Raw genomic sequence first — 19,569 nt, 5'->3', positions numbered from 1 at the left:
TACCAGGCTGGCAATCTGTATAATTATGGGTACATTCAGGCAGTGTTATCTAGGACAGTGTACATGCCATATGCCCGGTTCTCCAGTCTTTGTATATATAGATGTCACTGGATCCTCATGTAATCTTAGTGACTCATGTCCTGTAATTCCGCATTTTCTTGCCGTCTGTCACTTGTATATAATTGTCATGTCGTTTACACAGCCATCACACAGCCATCGGGTAGCTCTAACTTTCCCAGTACCTGCATATATATATATATTTATTTTTTTAAATAAAATTGTGTATTGGTGTGATTGGTGCAACTTTGTAATTATGTTTTATTTCCAATTATTTTTACTTTGAGATACAGCTGCTTTGTATTCTGTATACAGAGCAGCTGTATAGTGCACGGAGACATCAATGTGTCAGGTCAGCGGCACTGACTGGTTCAAGACCCGCGGCACTGACTGGTACAGCGTCAGCGGGATACACGCAGCATCGAGCTCTAATCGATCACATCCACGTTCATAATTAGATGTGATCAATAACAGGTGGATCCTGTGTGTCGGACACGCACAGGACCCGCTGTCACAGAATCAGTCAGTCCCGCTGAGCTGACTGATATAGGTTTCAGCGATAGATACAGCTGCTCTGTATACAGGATACAAAGCAGCTGTATCTCAAAAAAGTTAAATATTTTTTTTAATAAAATGGAATTACAAAGTTGCACGGATCACACTGATACAAAAAATATTGTTTTCAATTGTGTGCATAAGTAGTGGAGATCAGTGGTGGGGTTATTGGATACAGCTACTTATCTCCGGCTCTAGAGATGACTCATGACCTGAGAAGGAGCTGGGTTAAGATTGCCGCTTGGTGGCAGTGACAGGTAGTTGAGATTTGTAGCTGAGAAATGTACAATTGTAGTGCAATATTTTGAAAGGGTAACTAGACTTTAAAAAAAAAATGTTGACATGTCAGAAGAGTTGATTGGTGGGGGTTTGAGCACGCAGACCGATCGCTAAAACAAAGCAGCAGAAACGCTCGGGTGAATGATGTGCCGCTTCGTTTCTGATCGTCTGTCCTCGGAAAGCTGAGCAAGCGGTGTATGGACTCATAGACTTTCTATTGAGCACGTACACCACTACGAGGAAAGCCGATCGGAAACGAAGCCGCACAGTGCAAACCCAAGAGCCGCTTCACATCAGCGTTCGCTTTACGTTCAGGGCTTCTGTCGGAGGAATCCGTTTTGGAACCACGCAACGGAAAGTTAAACGGAAGCCATAGCTTCCGTTTGCATCACCATTGATATCATTGGTGATGGAAAAATTGCTAATGGTTTCCATTTGTCACCGTTCCAACAGGTTTCCGTTTTTTCGACGGAATCCATAGCGCAGTCGTCAATGTGGTTTCTGCGTGTGACCAGTGTTTCTCCTCTGCCAGCTATTCCTGGTTTCATTTTGTTTATTTTTTTTTCCCCTTCGTTTCTTTCGCAACTAATCGGTGAAAAATAGCCGGCAGACGGGAGTTTGCATGCTGCCCGTTTTTGTTTTTTTCACGCACCCATAGGCTTTAAGGCTAAATGCACAGGTTGTGGAATTTGGTTCAGAAAATCTGCAGGTAATTCCGCAAGTGAAATCACCTAATAGTGCGGTTTTTTTAAATTCGTTTTTAGGTGCGGTTTTTACAATTTGATGCGGACATAGGTGTTTTTATGCTGCTGATTTTGATAGGCTTATTTAAAGCTAGACAGACCCAATTCACAAGGGGAAACGCAAGATAAGGTCATACGGCGGATTTTAAAATACGCACCGCAGGTTTTTTCACGTGCAAAAAAAAAACCGTAACGTGTCAATGAGATTTCTTGAATTCTCATTTACTTTGCTGGTACTGTATTACGCTGCGGCAAATTCGCACCCAATATGCGTCATGTGCATTTGGCCTAAGGCCTTATTTGCACAAATCCGTTTTGCAGCTCAGAATCTCCAGTTATGGTCTATGGGTGCGCAATAAAAACAGACCGCGCACATCCATGTACCGTCTGGATCGCTTGCTAAAGAAATGCAGGGAAAAGGTTAAACCGGGAAGGGCTTACAGAGGAGAGAAAAAATGACACACCGACCGTCATATGCAGGAAAAATGGTCTGTTTTTTTGCAATCGCAATTTGTGCGCGCTTGTGTGAATAAGCCCCAACTGGCAAGTCTGTAAAAATGGCCTAGAATAGGACACGCTGTGAACTTCTCACTATGGACACCAGAACGGATGTGTGTGAATAGCCCCATTGACTTGTGTGCAGCCAGTTCTTAAAACCGCAGTACACGGATGGGAAACTTGTTAGTGTGAATGCAGCCTAAATCCATCCTAGATCACAGCGCTCCATGGTGAACCGAGCAAGACAAACGACAGGGTTTCCAGGAATATCCATTTATGGCCAATATTAGGATCGAGGTGCGACTGGTGGGGGATCTACGTTTTGTCTGTGTGATATTGTATATATTATATGTTTCTCCTGCTGCCTGAATTGCTAGAACCTAGAACCTGTGCGACACGGGGAGACAGTCTGCAGAAAAATAAAATCTATTTTTTTAGTTGAGTATTCACTTTTACATTATTGTGCACATCAATAAACTTTTCAGCCTCCGCTTTCTCCCCATTTTCTCCTGCTTTCCACAGTAATGGATTAGGGCATGGTGTATTGGGAATAAGCGTGTGAGCGCTGTGTGAACATGGTCTAACTTATTATTCCAATTTTTCTCATGTGCAGAAGGATGAAGCGTTGCAAAGATGAGAGAAGCCGACAAAACTGACGCCATGAAGCCTCAAGACCGGTACGGGGAGTTCCTTCATAGAGTTTCACTTATGTGATGCAGTGATATTCGGTGACTCGTTCTGGCCGTCATACAATCGTGACAATGTTATGGCATGATTCATGTCATTCTCCTGAATGCTCTTATAAATGGATGCCACTTATATAATAACCTGACAATGATTGGATGATGACTACTAGCCGTAATTCACTATTGCGGAAGGAGATTTCCTGGCAGTGGGTAAGATTGCAGTGTAGGTTTGACGTATCGTACGCCAAATGTATCAATAGGACCCCATTGATCGATATGTACCAAAAGAGGCTCCTTTTGGGATTTATGTGTTGGCATACCCCGTTTTTTTGTTTTGTTTTTTCTGTATGGCATACTGTCGTTGACAATCGGAGGCATCCAGTAAAATAAAGTATACCGCGCAGTATAGGAGGACAGCGGTTCTATTTTCTACAGCTGCCGTGTTTTTGGCATCCATAAAAAAATTTCATTTTTAAATAAGAATTGTCATTCCTTGGTGACCACCACAGCCCGGATTAGGGCGCACGTTTTATTCTGCTCTGTTGGTTGACAACTGCGAACATGCTGCGTTTATTGTGCTATCCGTCTAAATCACGGTTCTGTTTTATTTGTATTGTTCCAGAGTTTTCAGGATGAGGGGGAGGAGCAGCGAGAGGAAACGGTGCGACTCCTTTGTGAACAGCTTGTTTGAAGAAGCAGGAGACGCAGGCGTCATTAACGCTTCACCGGAAGATGAGGTATGTTATGTCATTGTAGGGATGTCACGATACCAGAATTTGGACTTCGATACCGATACTTCGTTTAGTATTGCGATTTCAATACCAATTCGATACTTTGTCAACAATAATAAAAAAATAAAAATATAAAAAAAAGTTCAATTTTCTGATGTGAGGCGCGAGGTGTGATGATGAATTTAACCTCCACATGCCTCCCATTAATAGTAATTAACCCCATCATGTGTCTCAGTCATAATGGGTTAATATGTAAGGTACATGATGGGGTTAATTACTATTAATGTGAGGCACATGGAGGGTAAATTCATCATTGCACCTCGAGCCCCACAATAAGTGATAGAAAGCAGTTTTTATTTTATTTTTTTACAGCGTACACATCATAAATGATGAGAAAATTGTTGTGCAGGTTATTACGGCCGCGCCAATACTGAATATGTGTATTTTATGTATTGAGACTTATACACACATTTTTTACAATAAACATTAAAATATTTTTATTTAACATTACTTTGTTTTTACTTTATTTTTTAAACTTTAATGTACTGGCATATATCTATATACTGATAGTAATGTACCGGTATATATCTATATTACAGTACATTAGCTGATACTGATAGTACACAGGCAGTTGTTAGGGCGTACTTAGGTATGTCCTAACAGGAAATATGGTAGGACAGCCCAGGGGTCCTTCAATGGACCCTGGGCCGTCTGCCCATATATGGTATGTCCCTCAATCGCGTCACAGGAATTCCCTGTGACGCGATCCAAGGGGCATCCACCCTTCGCATTTTCCCCTGAATACTGCAGTCCGCTGTGATCGCAGCATTCACGGGAATAACGGCGGAGATTAGAGGTTTCTCTGATCTCCGCCAGCGGGACTGTGGCTGTGTAATACAGCCATTGCCCCGCTCCTGACAGGAAGTGCGTGCGCGGTCAGCATGAGGTGATGCGGCCGGCGCTGCACTAATGAGCGGCGGTTCAGGCACTGAGGACAGAACATGGGGTGTTTTGCGGTGGTGCGCCCGCCATGTTCTGTTTCAGTGCCGGCGCTCATTAGTGCAGCGCCGGCCGCATCGCATCATCCTGACCCCGCGCACTTGTTATCAGGACTCAGGAGCGCGGCAATGACTGTATCACACATCCGCAGCCCCGCTCTCATACATTCATGTGTTACTATACTGAGCTGGGCGGCCGCACAGCCAAGTATTGAAATATATGAAATAATGGTATCTACAGTTTGGGGATGCAGAGTATCAAAACCTTATCGAAGTTTGTATGCATCGTGCATCTCTAGGTCATTGTGGGGATATGTCTGCCGCTTATTAGCCGTAATGTATACTGGGATTTTTCTCGCTTTTTCTTGCACAGAGCATTACCTAGAATGGTGACTATTTCTTTAAAAAATACACGTCTTCAAAACGTATTACTGTGGATTGCCCATTAGGTCCGCACATAAATTATAGCCCTATTGTAAATCAATATAGCTAATCCGTGTCAATGACGAGCCTTTTGTAGATTGTAAAATATATAATATACCCCATTCACATGTATTGCTGGCGGAATGTTCGTGGTTTCGGTCAGTGTTTAGACTCCGAATCCATGCCTAAATCTCGACAGAATCCTGAAAGTGTGAACATGGCCTACTGGGGTATTTGTTTGCTTAACTTGGTGGTTTTTCTCTTTTCAGGCAGAGGTTATCATCAAGATGTGGAAGAATGGGTTTACAATCAATGACGGCCAGCTCAGGGACTATACAGATGCTGCAAATCGTCAATTTATGGACTCCATGAGGAAAGGGTAAGTGCAGCCTAATACAGTGCTCAGAGATCAGACCTTGCGTAGTGGTGTCCAGTCGTGCCGCGTAACGCCTAACCGGCTCCTCCGCCTAACCGGGCGTATGTAAATAAAGCCTAATCCATATACAGTGACTTTCTTGATCCGGCATCCGATAAAGGATAGTTTGATAATCTGGCACTTGTTTCCAGCACACAACTGCAGTATTAGGTTTGATTTCTTCAGGCCAGAAGCAGAAGACTGAGCAAAAATAACCAATCAGGAAAATTATTAGAAAACAAAGTTCTAGTATGAGTTTTGGAACATTTTCGGAGAAACTCCGCAGTAAGAAGAGAAGGCAGGAGAGATCTTGAACAGTGGGTTATTGATTTGTGGTGACATGAGATCACATCGTCCATACACTGCTGTACATATATCTTTACATTGGGCTCCATGGATTATGTAATATGCTATACACATTTTATGTCTTTGGTTTGTTACCTTGGCGTCACACAAGGTGAATTGATGTCTTATATTCTTCTTTTATCAGGGAGCTCCCACCAGAGTTGCACAAGACCTTCGCAAAGAAAGAATTGTCAGTTAATGTTGAAGACAGAAAAAGTGAACATTACTTTATAAGAAAGAAGCATGTGGACCCGTTCTCCGGAGAGGGTCACCGCCTGGGAAGGTGAGGATTGTACAAGGCCCTGTGTACTTCTGTCTATGGGGATCGTTCATAGTGCACATGACTGCTGTGACTTTATCATCCATGGTGGTTAGACATTAAAGGGGTTGTCACAAGCGTAAATATTATCCTCTAACCACTACATAGGTGATAACCTGCCGCTCGGTGGGGGACCGACCACTCATGAGATTGGGGGTCCCGTTCCTCTGAATCAATGAAGCTGCAGGTTGAGCATATGCACTGCTGTTTTATCCACTAACTGGGACTGTCAGTGATGGAGTACAGTGCTCGACTATTTCCTGAAGTGCCATAGAGAATGGAGCAGCTGGGCGCATGCTCGACCTGCCGCTCCATTCATTCGAAGAAATGGGACCTCCATTCTCATGATCGGTGGAGGTGCCACGGTCGGACCTTCGCCGATCAGCGTGTTATCACCTATTCTGTGGCTAGGATAGAACATATAATCTTGGAACAACCTCTTTAAAGAGGCTCTGTCACCACATTATAAGTGGCCTATCATGTACATGATGTGATCGGCGCTGTAATGTAGATTACATCAGTGTTTTTTATTTAGAAAAACGATCATTTTTGACGGCGTTATGACCGCTTTTAGCTTTATTCTAATGAGTTGCTTAATGGACAACTGGGCGTGTTTTACTTTTTGACCAAGTGGGCATTATGGAGAGAAGTCTATGACGCTGACCAATCAGTGACCAATCCGCGTCATACACTTCTCCCCATTCATTTACACAGCACATAGCTATATCGCTATGTGCAGACACACACATACACACACACACACACACACACACATACACATACACACACACGTTACTGCAGTGTCCTGACAATGAATATACATTACCTCCGGCCAGGACGTCATGTCTAGTCACAATCCTGACACTTCTGTAGCGTCTCTGATATTTACAGCAAGGCAAGCGTAATCTCGTTTTAAATGACAGGTTGCATCGTAAATATCAGACGCTACAGAAGTGACAGGATTCTGAATAGACATGATGTCCTGGCTGGAGGTAATGAATATTCATTGTCAGGACACTGCAGTAACGTTATAGTGTGTTTGTGGCTGCACATAGAGATATAGATATATCGCTATCTGCAGTGTAAATGAATGGAGAGAAGTGTATGACGCTGATTGGTCACTGATTGGTCAGCGTCATACACTTCTCTCCACAACGCCCACTTGGTCAAAAAGTAAAACACGCCCAGTTGTCCATTAAGAAACTCATTAGCATAAATCTAAAATGAGTCATAACTCCGTCAAAAATAATCGTTTTTCTAAATAAAAAACACTGCTGTAATCTACATTACAGCGCCGATCACATCATGTACAATATAGGCCACTTATAATGTGGTGACAGAGCCTCTTTAAGGAGGTCATATGTGTGTTTAGGACATGGGCAGATGTACTTCTAATGATTTAACCACATCCATGGTTTCTTGCACGGTCACATGACCACAATTTATCTCCGGCCGTAATGTTTTGTATTTGGAAGTTTGTTCGCAAGTTTGTGGTTTTTAATTTTCTGGTCATTTTTTATTTATTTTTAAATCCTTTAAAAACTTATTACTTTACTGTAGGGTTGACTTTATCCTATGTTATGTACATCTAGGCAAACATGGACTGGGGAAGCCCTATTAACCTGTTATAACTCCTGACACTACTGTAATTGGCGCAGTCGTGTCACTGTATTAGATCAGCTGGTCAATCAATATTTAATTGTCTTATCGGTGCATAAAGTGATATCATAGAGAAGTCTGGAAAGAAAGTGAATCTATTCTGAGGTCTTTACTTTTCTTCTCTCAGTGCAACCCCAAAAGTCATTACCAAAGCAAATGGTTTGGAGGATGGAGGTGAACAAAGTCTCCCGAGTGTTGAGCTGAAGGCTGGGGAGCCTCTGACCAACGTCAAGATCTGGCTCGCTGATGGCAAGAGGATCGTTCAGAAATTTAACACTACACACAGGTAATCCAGAAATGCCGTTTTATTACGTGTGTGTGTGTGTGTGTGTGTGTGTGTGTGTGTGTGTGTGTGTGTGTGTGTGTGTATATCAAACATCAACTGCCCATGAATAGGCGGCGTTACATACTAAAGGGAATTTTTAATACAAGACCTCACCCTGAAGATGTGTACATGCAATTTAATTAATATTACATTTAAAGTAAAGCTCTAACTTTGGCTGTGTTCCAGAGGTAGGACCTTCACATGTCGGGAGAAAGTGGTTCCTCCTAACCGCCGTTTCACGTGACAAGGTGGCCACATCCAGGTGGAGACTTGGTATATACTTATTTATTGCATACCCCCGCACCTATTCACTTAATTTCCACTCACTCCTACAGGAGTTCAGGAAACAGCGCAGCAAAATGTGCTTGGCTGTTTCTAGGAAAAACCCGACCACCTCATCAGTGGCTGGAGCCCAACGGCAGAAGATAGGACTGGGTCCTATAGAGATAGGTGCGCGTCCCACCTCTAGGACCTGCATATAGCGGTGTCAGTGCGTAAAACTACACAGCGTATACACCCTGGTTGCCACTATGAATTCCATCCGAAAAGCCACGCCAAATTGTGGTGCGGTTTTTCAGGCCCCATGTTAGCTGCGGAAATCCTGCAGCAGTAAAAAAATAAATAAAAAAAAAATGAATAAACTTAAACGTACAAGCCCATAGTCATGGCGACTTAACTCTCTCTCTATCTTCTGAGCATAGCCCAGCCTCCTGTGATGCTATAGTCCATGTGACTGTTGCAGCAGTCACATGGGATGGAACGTCATGCCAGGATGAATGGCTGCGCTCAGAAGAGGATCGCCCTGCTAGTACTACTGCAGGGGGGTAAGTATGAGCTTTATTTATTAGATTCAAATTAAATACAAATTTATTTTGTTTTCATTTGCGATTTTTGTGGCTGAATCGCAGCGTTTCCACGGGATAAGTCGCACTACATAGGACTTTGTTGCAGGTTTTACCACTCAAATGAATTCTATCGAGAAACCCTTCAACAGAAGATCAGCGATTCCACAGCATAAATTGGCGTGCTGCGGCATCAAACTTTTTTTTTTTTCTTCTTCTGGACTAGTTTTTTTAATTTTATTTTTTTCCCCCTCGTTGTGAGGATGAGATTTTAAATCGCTCCTACTCTGCTACTGTAATGAAATCTGTTGCGGAAAATCTGCAGTGTTTATGCTACGTGTTCCTAGCCTTAGGCCTTATTCACACAAGTGTATTTCACGTCCGTGTTACGCGCGTTAACACAACGAATGTCACGAACCTATGCAATTCAATGGGGCCATTCAGTGTTTTTCATGTGTCTTCTGCGTGAAACTCACTGCATGTCCTGTTGTGTGTTTTTTGCGCATCACTTATCCATTGAAGTCAATGGGTGCGTGAAAAAAATGGACAGCACACGGACGTCATACATGTGCTGTGCGTGATTCACGCAACAGTTGCTGAAGAAATGATGAGAAAAAGCCACCGCCTTCTGTTTATTTTGCTGACGTACGAAACGTGTGACATATGGATGACGTACGTGCGTAAAAAAAATGCGTACACGGATGTCACACGGAACTGCAACGCAAGAAAAACGCTCTGTTTTTTTAAGCACGCAAAACTGACACCTTCGTGTGAATAAGGTGTTAATGAGTCCATCAGACCCACAGAGGTTTGCGTTTTTCCCATTTTTCTACTGCTTTTCTTTTGGGGCAAAAACACAGCGGCCAGATGTTACGTTAAAGTCTAGTAAAATATAGAAAACACTACATACAAAGCATTCATGCTGGACCGGGAGGAGATGACCGTAACGGCCTGTGATCTTTCTTTTTTTTTTTTAAACTCGTTTTATTAAAAGGAACTGTCAGAGTCAAACCATCACATACATCAGGATAACATTATACACTCAATAGTACATATGTCAGAAACATCATTACATACAGAAGGGATACTCGCAGGTACCCATGGTATTAAACCGTGGTTCGCAGACCACATATACATAATACAGATCAATCAAACATTCTATCAAAACTTTTAATCTTGTACATCACTATAGTATTAATATGCCCCCAGTTCGATATTCTACCCTAACGCGCACATCCTCCTCGTATGGCCTAAAGCGAAGCACCTGGAAGTGTCCTCCTCCCGACTCCTTTACCCGCTCCCGCCCCCAGCTTGAATCAGAGCAGCTGATAGCCCTTGGACTGTACAGTGACTGAGGTTCGATGAGCACCACCCATTCCAGATCAAATCAAATTTAGCCGGTTTCCCCCGGTGTTTATACACTATTTTCTCAAATGGAAGTATGTCATTGACTAATTTACGCCATTGCGCTACTGTCGGGGCCCTATCCGCCATCCATCTCATGGCCACCGCCTTTCTTGCCATGAATAGTGTTTCTCTGAGGAAAGTCCTCTCATATATCGACCATTGTTCCTCATTGAGCAGTCCCAGCAGACACACCTCCGGGCTGCAAGGTATCGTCCTCCCCAATACTGCTGTCAATACTGCAACCACCTCCTCCCAAAAGCTAAGAATCCAGTGACAACCCCATATTAGGTGAATAAAATCAGCCCGTGTCTCTCCGCACCTATGACATTGTGAGGACGCCATTCTTCCCATACGATGTAGTCTTATGGGTGTCAAATAACATTGGTGGATAATGAACATTAGTGCACGCCACTTATCCTCCGCCACCAGGGGCTCCACTCGCATTTTAGCCTCCAGTAGAAAATAATAAATTTGAGAAATGGCTCCACGTGTAGACGGCGTGCTCAACCTCACCACCAAATCACAGCTAGAATACCTCACGGAGTTCAGTGGAAATTGTGCTAATAGAGCATGATGGAGTTGTATGCAATATAATTCATCCCCCGGTGGTATATTGAATGCTGCCCGAATCTCACTCACCGTCATGACCGTCCCGTCTTCCGTTAGTAACTGTGACAAAGCAACTACCCCTCTAGAGGACCAGTAACGTTTTCCCACCATCCCGTGCAAATGTGAAAAACTCGGATTGTCCCACAGCGGGTTCTCCACCACCACCCCCACAACCCCCAAGAGCTCTTTAGCCTGTTGCCAAACTCGTCTGGCCAACTTATGCAAGGGTAACAGGGAGCGGTGTCTAAAATCATGCGGCTCCAATATCGGCCAAAGGGTTTTCAAGCCCAACACCCTGGCTAGATGACACTCAGCATTGGTCGTTAGGGGTGGGGGGGGGGGAGACCCAAGAAGTCAAGTATCTGAGCTGACCCGCCAAATAATATAGAAAAACATCCGGTAAGGCAGCTCCGGCCTCATCTTTAGACCTCTGTAGAATCGACAGCTTGAGTTTAGATCTCCCCCCCCCCCCATACAAACGGCGCGAATAGCGAGTTTATTATTTTAAAGAACCTTTTAGGCACCAACACATCCACATGCTCCAACACATACAAAAACTTTGGCAGTACTATCATTTTTAATAGATTCACGCGTCCTGCCACTGACAGAGGCAGACCTTTCCACACCTGAATTTTATCCCTTAGGTACGCGACCAAGGGCGCTACATTTAACCCATACGATCTAGAGCTATCCCTAGCAATATTAATCCCCAAATATTTGAACTCTGGTTGTACTGACAGTCCGCAGAACTGGGTGTCCCATCCACAGTTATCCTGCCTCAAAGGCATCAAATACGATTTGGCCCAATTAATTAGTAACCCGGAATACCTTCCAAAAGCGTTAATGAGGGATATGGCCCTGGGAAGGGTGGCATTGGGGTTTGCCATAAACAACACCATGTCATCCGCATATAATCCTATCCGGTCCTCTCTGTCCCCTATTCTAATTCCCATATATGCGTGATCCCTCCTAATGTTCAGAGCCAGTAATTCAATGGCCATTGCGAAAAGAAGTGGCGAAAGTGGGCACCCCTGCCTCGTGCCCCTATGGAGGCCAAAGGAAGGGGACAGGACCCCGTTCACCAACACCAGCGCTCGCGGAGATGTATATAGCAAGGAGACCCAATTAATGAATCTATCCCCAAACCCAAATCTTCGCAGCACTGCCAGCAAATAAGGCCATTCTACCAAGTCAAATGCCTTGGCCGCATCCAAAGATGCCACCGCCCAGTCCTGCTGCTCCTCCCATCCAATCTGCGCCACCACCTGTACCCGTTGAATATTCTCTGAGGTGGACTTGCCGGGTATAAAGCCACACTGGTCTGGGTGAATCATCTCCTTTATCACATTACATAACCTATTAGCTAGCATTTTAGTCAAAATTTTGTAATCCACTGTCAGTAGTGAGATCGGTCTATATGACCCACATTCATCTGGATTTTTGCCTGGTTTCAGCAATACAATAATGGTGACGTCACACATGGATTCCGGAAGAGTAGACCTCCGATAGCTATGCTCAAACAGGGCCAGCAATTGGGGGGCTAGCAGCTCCCCATACTGTAGATATACCTCAAGGGGATACCATCCGGCCCTGAGGCTTTCCCCTTGGCCATAGACGCCATTCCCTCCAAGATCTCGTCTACCGTAAATGGAGCATCAAGCATTGCCACCCGCTCGGCTGACAACGTAGGAAACGATATTCCATCTAAATACTTCTCCATCTCCTCCCTCCTATAATCTATTTTTGAAGCATACAACTGATCATAGAACTGTGTGAATTGTTCGAGAACATCCCTCGAGGAAGTGTAGATTCTATCGCCAGGCCCCACTATACCCATCACCGGGGGGATCTAGAAGTGTTCCGCACCATATGAGCCAGAATTTTACCCGATTGATTGCCCAATTCAAAATGAGATTGTTTACTAAAGAATAGACTACGCAAAGTCTTATCCCTCAGGACTTGTAGATACTGTCTACCCAAGTCCAGCCAAGCATTTCGGTTAGCTGGTGTGGGATACTGAACAAATGCCCCTTCCGCCTGTGAACATTTATATGCTAATTCCTCTTCATGCAGGGCGGAAGCACGTTTTACATAGGATATGGAGGATCGGAGACATCCCCTCAAATAGGCTTTGAGGGTATCCCACACCAGCGACCGATTTTCCATCTGCGCATGTGCTTCTATAAATATTGATAGCTGATCCGGTATACGATCGTTTTGTTGAACTAGCTGAAGCCAAAACGGGTGAATTTTACCCATACCCCTTCTGCCTACCTGTGGCTTTTTCAATGTCAGTAAGACCGGACTGTGATCCGAAATCCCCCTCGGTAAACGATCCACAGAGTCTACCTCCTGGAAAACCGCAATCTAGCCGGATAGGCCATCGAATATGGAATCTGCATGTCCCGGAGTCGGCGCTTGATAGGGACATATGACGCCCTTTGTCGCTGCAAATCAGGAGAAAAGTCCGGATATATGGACACAGATGCATTTTCAAATCTAATCCCTCCGGCCTTCCGAGCTTCCAACAGAACCGTGTCCCGATCTTTGCAATTCAACATCCGGGCAAGCAGTGGTCTTGGGGGAGCACCTGGAACTGGTAACCGTGCTGGAACCCTGTGTGCCCTTTCCACCGCATATGCTAACGAGAAGGAGGCAGCTGGAAACATCTCCTTCAGCCATCTTTCCATAAATTCTCCAGGCCTCTGCCCCTCTGCCCTCTCCGGCAATCCCACAATGCGGAGATTGTTGCGATGCGATCTATTTTCCAAATCGTCGGCTTTCTGGCGCCACAGATCGACTTTACGGGGCAAATCTTGAATAGCCGCCGGCATGGTAGCAGTAAGATCTTCCAAGGTGGATATCCTGCCCTCCGTCTCCGTGACTCTCTGCCGCACATTTTGCAAATCCTGTCTCAATAGGCCCACGTCCACTCTCACCTCATTAATCTTAGCCGTCAGAGTCGTCCGTGTCTCGAGGATGGCTGTCAGCAGCTTATCCGATGCCTCTTGCAGCGTGATTCCTGCATCCTGTTCCGAGGGAGCATGGTTGGATGTCCCAGCCACAGCTGCGGCCTGCACAGAAGAACTCCCGCCAGCGCCATCTTGGATCACCACGCGGGCATATGATTTCAGCTTTTCTGCCGCGTCCATCGCTTTAGACGGGCTCATCTTTTTCCTGGAAGATATCCTTCCCTTCCTACGCAGCTGGTAAGGAATTTTGGCTAATTTCAAGGATTACAGCACCGTCAGGAGGATTTTAGACAGGATGCTGGCCCGGAGCTATCGCCACACACGTCCTCTCACATCAGCAGCTGGCCACGCCCCCCGGCTGTGATCTTTCTTCCGGCCCTCACTTGCAGATTCCCCCTCCCTTACACAACACTGGGAAGTAAAACTTTTATCCCGCTACCTGATTTCCAACGAGCGTAGCACCGCCAATATTGTCCCTGGATTGTGGTGCCGTTTTGAAAGCTACAATTCTGGGCTTTAATATGAAACCATCTAAGTGCTATACCTTATATTCCGCAGTCGTTTAAAGTCATAACCTATTACATACGTCCTTGGCAATGAAAGGGTTCATGCCTTATTAAACCGGTTTTCCCACTAAGCAGATTCATCCCTTATCCACACGATAGGTGATAATTGTGTGAACACCACTAGGACCCCCCACCGATCAGTAGAACAGGGGTCCCGACAGTCATTCCTAATCACTGGACGATCATAGGGAGGAGGGTTTTGAATGGAGCAGCGGTCACCCATATGCGCTGCTGCTCCATTCAATGTCTATGGACCCAATGGAAACAGCCCAGTTCAGCCCTCAGCGGTTTCCATCGGCACTGTAGACATTGACTGGATTGGTGATAAATGTCCGTTGTGGGTAAACCCCTTTAGGGCTTATTCACACGAATGGAGAATACGGCCGTCTCACGGATTCGTGTATTTCAATGGGGCCATTCACACGGTCGCTGTGAAGGGTCCATTGATAAATAGAACGTGTCCTATTCTTCAGTTTTTACGGATCCCTCGATAGACTCAAGTCTATGGGGATCTGTAAAAAACGGGTACAACTCTGATGTGAAAAACAGCAGATTTTTAAGTCAGAGTTTGTGCTACTTCGAGTGAATCTGGACTTAAAGGGGTTTTCCCCACGAGGGACATTTGACCTATCCACAGGATAGGTCATAAATTTAAGATGGATGTGTGTCCCACCTCTGGAACCCGCACCTTTCTCTAGAATAGGGCCCCTTAAGCCCCGTTCTACCAATCTGTGCTCTGGCTGACTCCCGGCCACTTCCTGATTACATGGTCGGGAGTTACGGAAACAGCTCAGCTATGCTTTTTCGTAACTACCATTCAGTTGTATGGGACTTATGGAACTAAGCTACGTGGTTTTCTCCTTCGTGGTCCGAAATCAGCCAGAGCACAAAGTTAGAGCGTGTTTAGGGGGCCCCATTCTAGAGATAGATGTGGGTCCTACCTCTGGGACCTGCAACTATCTGACAGTTATGACATATCCTGTATATATGTCAAAAATGTCCCTCGTGGGAAAACTCCTTTAAAATAACTTTTGGCAGTCAGCCGTGATCGAAGGGATTCTCCATGTATAAGGCATAGAACTTTGTCGCTGCTTTGTCACCTGCAGATAGATACCAAACACTGCACATTTGCTATAATATCAGTGTTCAGGGGGTTAGGATAGATCTGCAGTATTGCCCACGTGGAGGTCTTATTGCAGCCAATGCATAAGTCATACCTCAGGGTATCTATGGCAATCCACACAGCTGGGGACCAGTGTGGCATCTGGCTGTAGCAGTACTAGATCTGTCCAGCAGGGGGCCTAGATAGATAGATATATATATATATATATATATATTTTTTACCATGTTATCTACATGATTTATATATAAAACAAAGTAGCAATTTTTGAAACTTGCCCTCCATATTACTTGTTGGGCTTTTAAATATCTTCACTCTGAGCATATGTGTGGACATAAAGCAAGGTTTACAAGGAAACGAACGCCCAATATTGTAACTTGTATTTTCAGTAATAAGTGTCCTTTTATATGCATATGACATGTGAGTTACTGATTTCTTGTACATACCTCTCCTTTCTTTCTTCAGGATCAGCGATATCAGGAATTTTGTAGAGCGCATCCCTTGTAAATCAGAGAAGATCCCCTTCACGCTGGCGACCTCCTTCCCGTTGCGGGACCTTTTGGATGAGACGGTCACCATTCAGGAAGCTCGGCTGCAGAATGCCGTCCTGGTGCAGAGACTGCAGAAAACCACACCACTGTTCAGGGACGTCTAGTCCAGACCGCATCAGCAGCGGGGACTACGTAATCCTGAGGATCATGCGATTTAGTGCTTGGGTTTTATTTTGTGATATCTGAGGATCACTGTGAATAGACGGTGTACATATCCACTGACTTACAGGCTAGTATTGGCTGCACGGTCCTATCCATGGCCATATGTGCAGTCACGGCTACTTTGCTGCGCCTTCTGCGCTGCTTTACACGTTGCGGTCCTGTATTGCTGTCTACAGGGTGCACTTACTTATACAACCGCTCATACTCCTCAGGTTTCTTCTGCAGGCCTTTCTGCTATGGATGGCTTTACAATATTCTGTTTGGCAATAAGTCGATTATTAATGGTTGTTTATAGAGGCGGTACAACACAGCTCCGAAAATGTCACTTTTACCTCTTAACTACACAGCGGTATTATACGTTATAGGATTTGAGATCACGGTTACCATGTATATTTGTCTGGAATAGAAGATAGTAGATTTAAAAGCCACAAAACCACCGTTTTGTTTCTATAGACACCCTGGTCTTATTTCTGTCTCGTTCTTTATTCGATATATTATCATTCTTTTTCAGACATTTGTTGTTTGCTTTAAGTCAAAAAGTGATCAAATGGGGTTTGACCCTCACCAATAGCGAGAATGAGCATGCCACAGTCCCCATCTTCTGCCGGATAGCTGGCTGCACTTGTGCACCCCCAACTTGATAGAATTGGGTGGAACTATGGGGGGGGGTGTAATTTCATCATTGGGTGGATTTAGAAGCTTCAATTCAATAGTGACCGCCTATGGATCCCAACATCTGATTGACAAGAATTTAAGGATTGGGAGAACCCTTTTTAAATTAGGTTATTGACGCAGGTGTTCTTCTCACGTTCCATTATGATGTATAGTAGTATCATGATAAAGTCATTTCCCTTCCTTTTTCCTTCAGGGCGTTTGATATAAGGTATAAAGAAAACTCTTTTTCTGCTGAGCACAATCGGCATTACTGCAGCTCACCAGCAGGGGGCCTGCACCACTCTACATATGAACAGTAACAGTCCCCTCTGCTGACGGAGCTCATGTCTTTTATTTAGCATGCTGTCTTGGATTGCAGTGCGTTTTTAGCTAATTGTAATATTTTTAAGTTCTGTTTTTATAAATTTAACATTTTAAGCTACTGCTGTCTTGGTCTGTTTTACTTCTGGCGTTAGGTCATAGGTCTGAACCATAGATGTAATTTGGTCCTAAATAGCTTGTGCATGTCTGAAGGATTCACCGGACGCCAAAGGTCATACCACATTATTTAAAATTTGGTTGGCCAATATTAATAAGGACTCGCAGTAAAGATGACCGGTCAGCTCAGACCTAGCGAGTTGCGCTGAATGTATTTTGCCGTGTTCACCATATTCACGGACTCATGAATTTGATAAATCTCTCACACAAGTGTAACATTGGGGATAACTGCAGTGACTCCTGAAAGCATACCATATTGTTCCGGAACAAATCTTACTGACTTCCTGGCGATCATATGATCGTTCACTACTACCGGGGCCAATACAGACCGTGCTTCTCTTTGAAAACACAGAAATGAAAACTACTACAGCCTTCTCTCTAGGGTCCCCATCAGTCCGACTGCCAGGCACCCTACATTCAGCTGCCTGATATTTTGGGCAGCCAGCTTAAACCTGCGGTTCACTAGTTAAGTCTTTGTATATGCAGGGAATTTTGCAAAAAAAGCAAATAAAAGCCCAGCCCAGCTCTGGCCACTATGAAGATATATAAGAAATGAATCATCCAAGGAAGTTTGAACTAAAAAAAGCGCACGAGAGCGAGATGCGTGCGAGCGAGACTGTCCGGATCATGAACTACTGCAATACATTAGTATTGCAGTATATCATGCAAGTGATTCAATGATCGGTGGTTCAAGTCCTCTAGGGGGACTAAAATAAGTTAAATAGCATTAGTTGTTGTATTTTGTTTTTTGTGAAATAAAAAAATATATCTATTATAATATTCTCATGGTATACTGAATGACTGATGAGCTCCTCACTGTGCCCTTTTTAAAGAATTAGAATATCATCAAAAAGTTAATTTATTTCAGTAATTCAATTCAAAAATTGAAACTCCATATATTCTATAGATTCATTACACACAGAGGGATCTATTTCCAGCATTGTTTTTCTTTTAATGTTGATGATTATGGGAACAGTTCAGGAAAACCCAAAATTTAGTCTGTCAGAAAATTAGAATATTATATAATCCCAATTTGAAAAATGACTTCATACCAAAATGTTGTCCTACTGAGAACTATGTCCAGTATAAGCACTCAATAGTTGGTCGGGGCTCCTTTTGCATGAATTTCTGCATCAATTCGGCATGGCATGGAGGTGATCAGCCTGTGGCACTGCTGAGGTGGTATTAATGCAGCGTGGCATGGAGGCGATCAGCCTGTGGCACTGCTGAGGTGGTATTAATGCGGCGTGGCATGGAGGCGATCAGCCTGTGGCACTGCTGAGGTGTTATCAATGCGGCGTGGCATGGGGGCGATCAGCCGGTGGCTCTGCTGAGGTGTTATCAATGCGGTGTGGCATGGAGGCGATCAGCCTGTGGCACTGCTGAGGTGTTATCAATGCGGCGTGGCATGGGGGCGATCAGCCTGTGGCACTGCTGAGCTATTATGGAAGGCCAGGTTGCTTTGATAGTGATCTTCAGCTCGTCGGCATTGTTGGGTCTGGTGTCTCATCTTCCTCTTGACAATACACGGTAGGTTCTCTATTGGGTTTAGGCCAGGCCAGTTTGCTGGGCAATCAGGCACAGAGATACTGTGGTTATTACACCAGGTATTGGTACTTTTGGCAGTGTGGGCAGGTGCCAAGTCCTGCTGGAAAATGAAATCAGCATCTCCATAAAGCTTGTCAGCAGAGGGAAGCATGAAGTGCTGGGAAATGTCCTGGTAGACGCTGCGCTGACTCTGGACTTGATATAACACAGTGGACCAACACCATCAGATGACGTGGCCCCCAAACCATCACTGACTGTGGAAACTTCACACTGGACCACAAGACACTTGGACTGACTCCTCTCCCCTCTTCCTCCAGACTCTGGGACCGAGATCTCCAAATGAAATGCAAAATTTACTTTCATCTGAAAACAGGACTTTGGACACTGAGCAGCAGTGTTGGTCCAGTGTGTTATAACAATTCAGCGCAGCGTCTACCAGGACATTTTCGAGCGCTACATATTTAATTTTTCCCCCAACACAATGTAGAAAAACAAAAGAAGCGTAACTGGTATTGCTGCGTCCGAATTATTACAATATAACGTTATTTAACCCTTGCAGTGAATGACCTAAGGAAAACAAATTACACCGACAATCGCTGTTTTTTTG

The 19,569-nt window shown here is 44.4% G+C and overlaps 1 protein-coding gene across 2 annotated transcripts; it reads left to right on the top strand.

Annotated features, from left to right (window-relative positions):
* The first annotated feature begins 2,634 nt into the window (after positions 1-2,634).
* Positions 2,635-17,326, top strand: LOC142760669 (UBX domain-containing protein 2A-like). 2 transcript variants are annotated; one of them, XM_075863859.1, is made up of 6 exons: positions 2,635-2,809; positions 3,441-3,555; positions 5,240-5,349; positions 5,876-6,013; positions 7,836-7,994; positions 16,015-17,326. In XM_075863859.1, exons 1-6 carry the CDS (start codon positions 2,766-2,768, stop codon positions 16,202-16,204), a joined length of 756 nt encoding a protein of 251 aa, XP_075719974.1. In that variant the 5' UTR covers positions 2,635-2,765; the 3' UTR covers positions 16,205-17,326. The 2 variants fall into 2 exon arrangements, with proteins under 2 accessions (XP_075719974.1, XP_075719975.1); XM_075863860.1 differs by having other exon boundaries at positions 2,747-3,028.
* The last annotated feature ends 2,243 nt before the right edge of the window (positions 17,327-19,569 follow it).

Source organism: Rhinoderma darwinii, chromosome 4 (assembly GCF_050947455.1).
Source record: "Rhinoderma darwinii isolate aRhiDar2 chromosome 4, aRhiDar2.hap1, whole genome shotgun sequence".
Classification (NCBI taxonomy): domain Eukaryota; kingdom Metazoa; phylum Chordata; class Amphibia; order Anura; family Rhinodermatidae; genus Rhinoderma; species Rhinoderma darwinii.
This window is presented reverse-complemented; position numbering and strand designations above follow the sequence as displayed.

Coding starts and splice junctions, on each gene's coding strand:
- LOC142760669 (XM_075863859.1), top strand. CDS start 2,766: ATGAGAGAAGCCGACAAAACTGACGCCATGAAGCCTCAAGACCG. Junction 2,810..3,440: donor GCCATGAAGCCTCAAGACCG/GTACGGGGAGTT, acceptor GTATTGTTCCAG/AGTTTTCAGGATGAGGGGGA. Junction 6,014..7,835: donor GAGGGTCACCGCCTGGGAAG/GTGAGGATTGTA, acceptor TTCTTCTCTCAG/TGCAACCCCAAAAGTCATTA.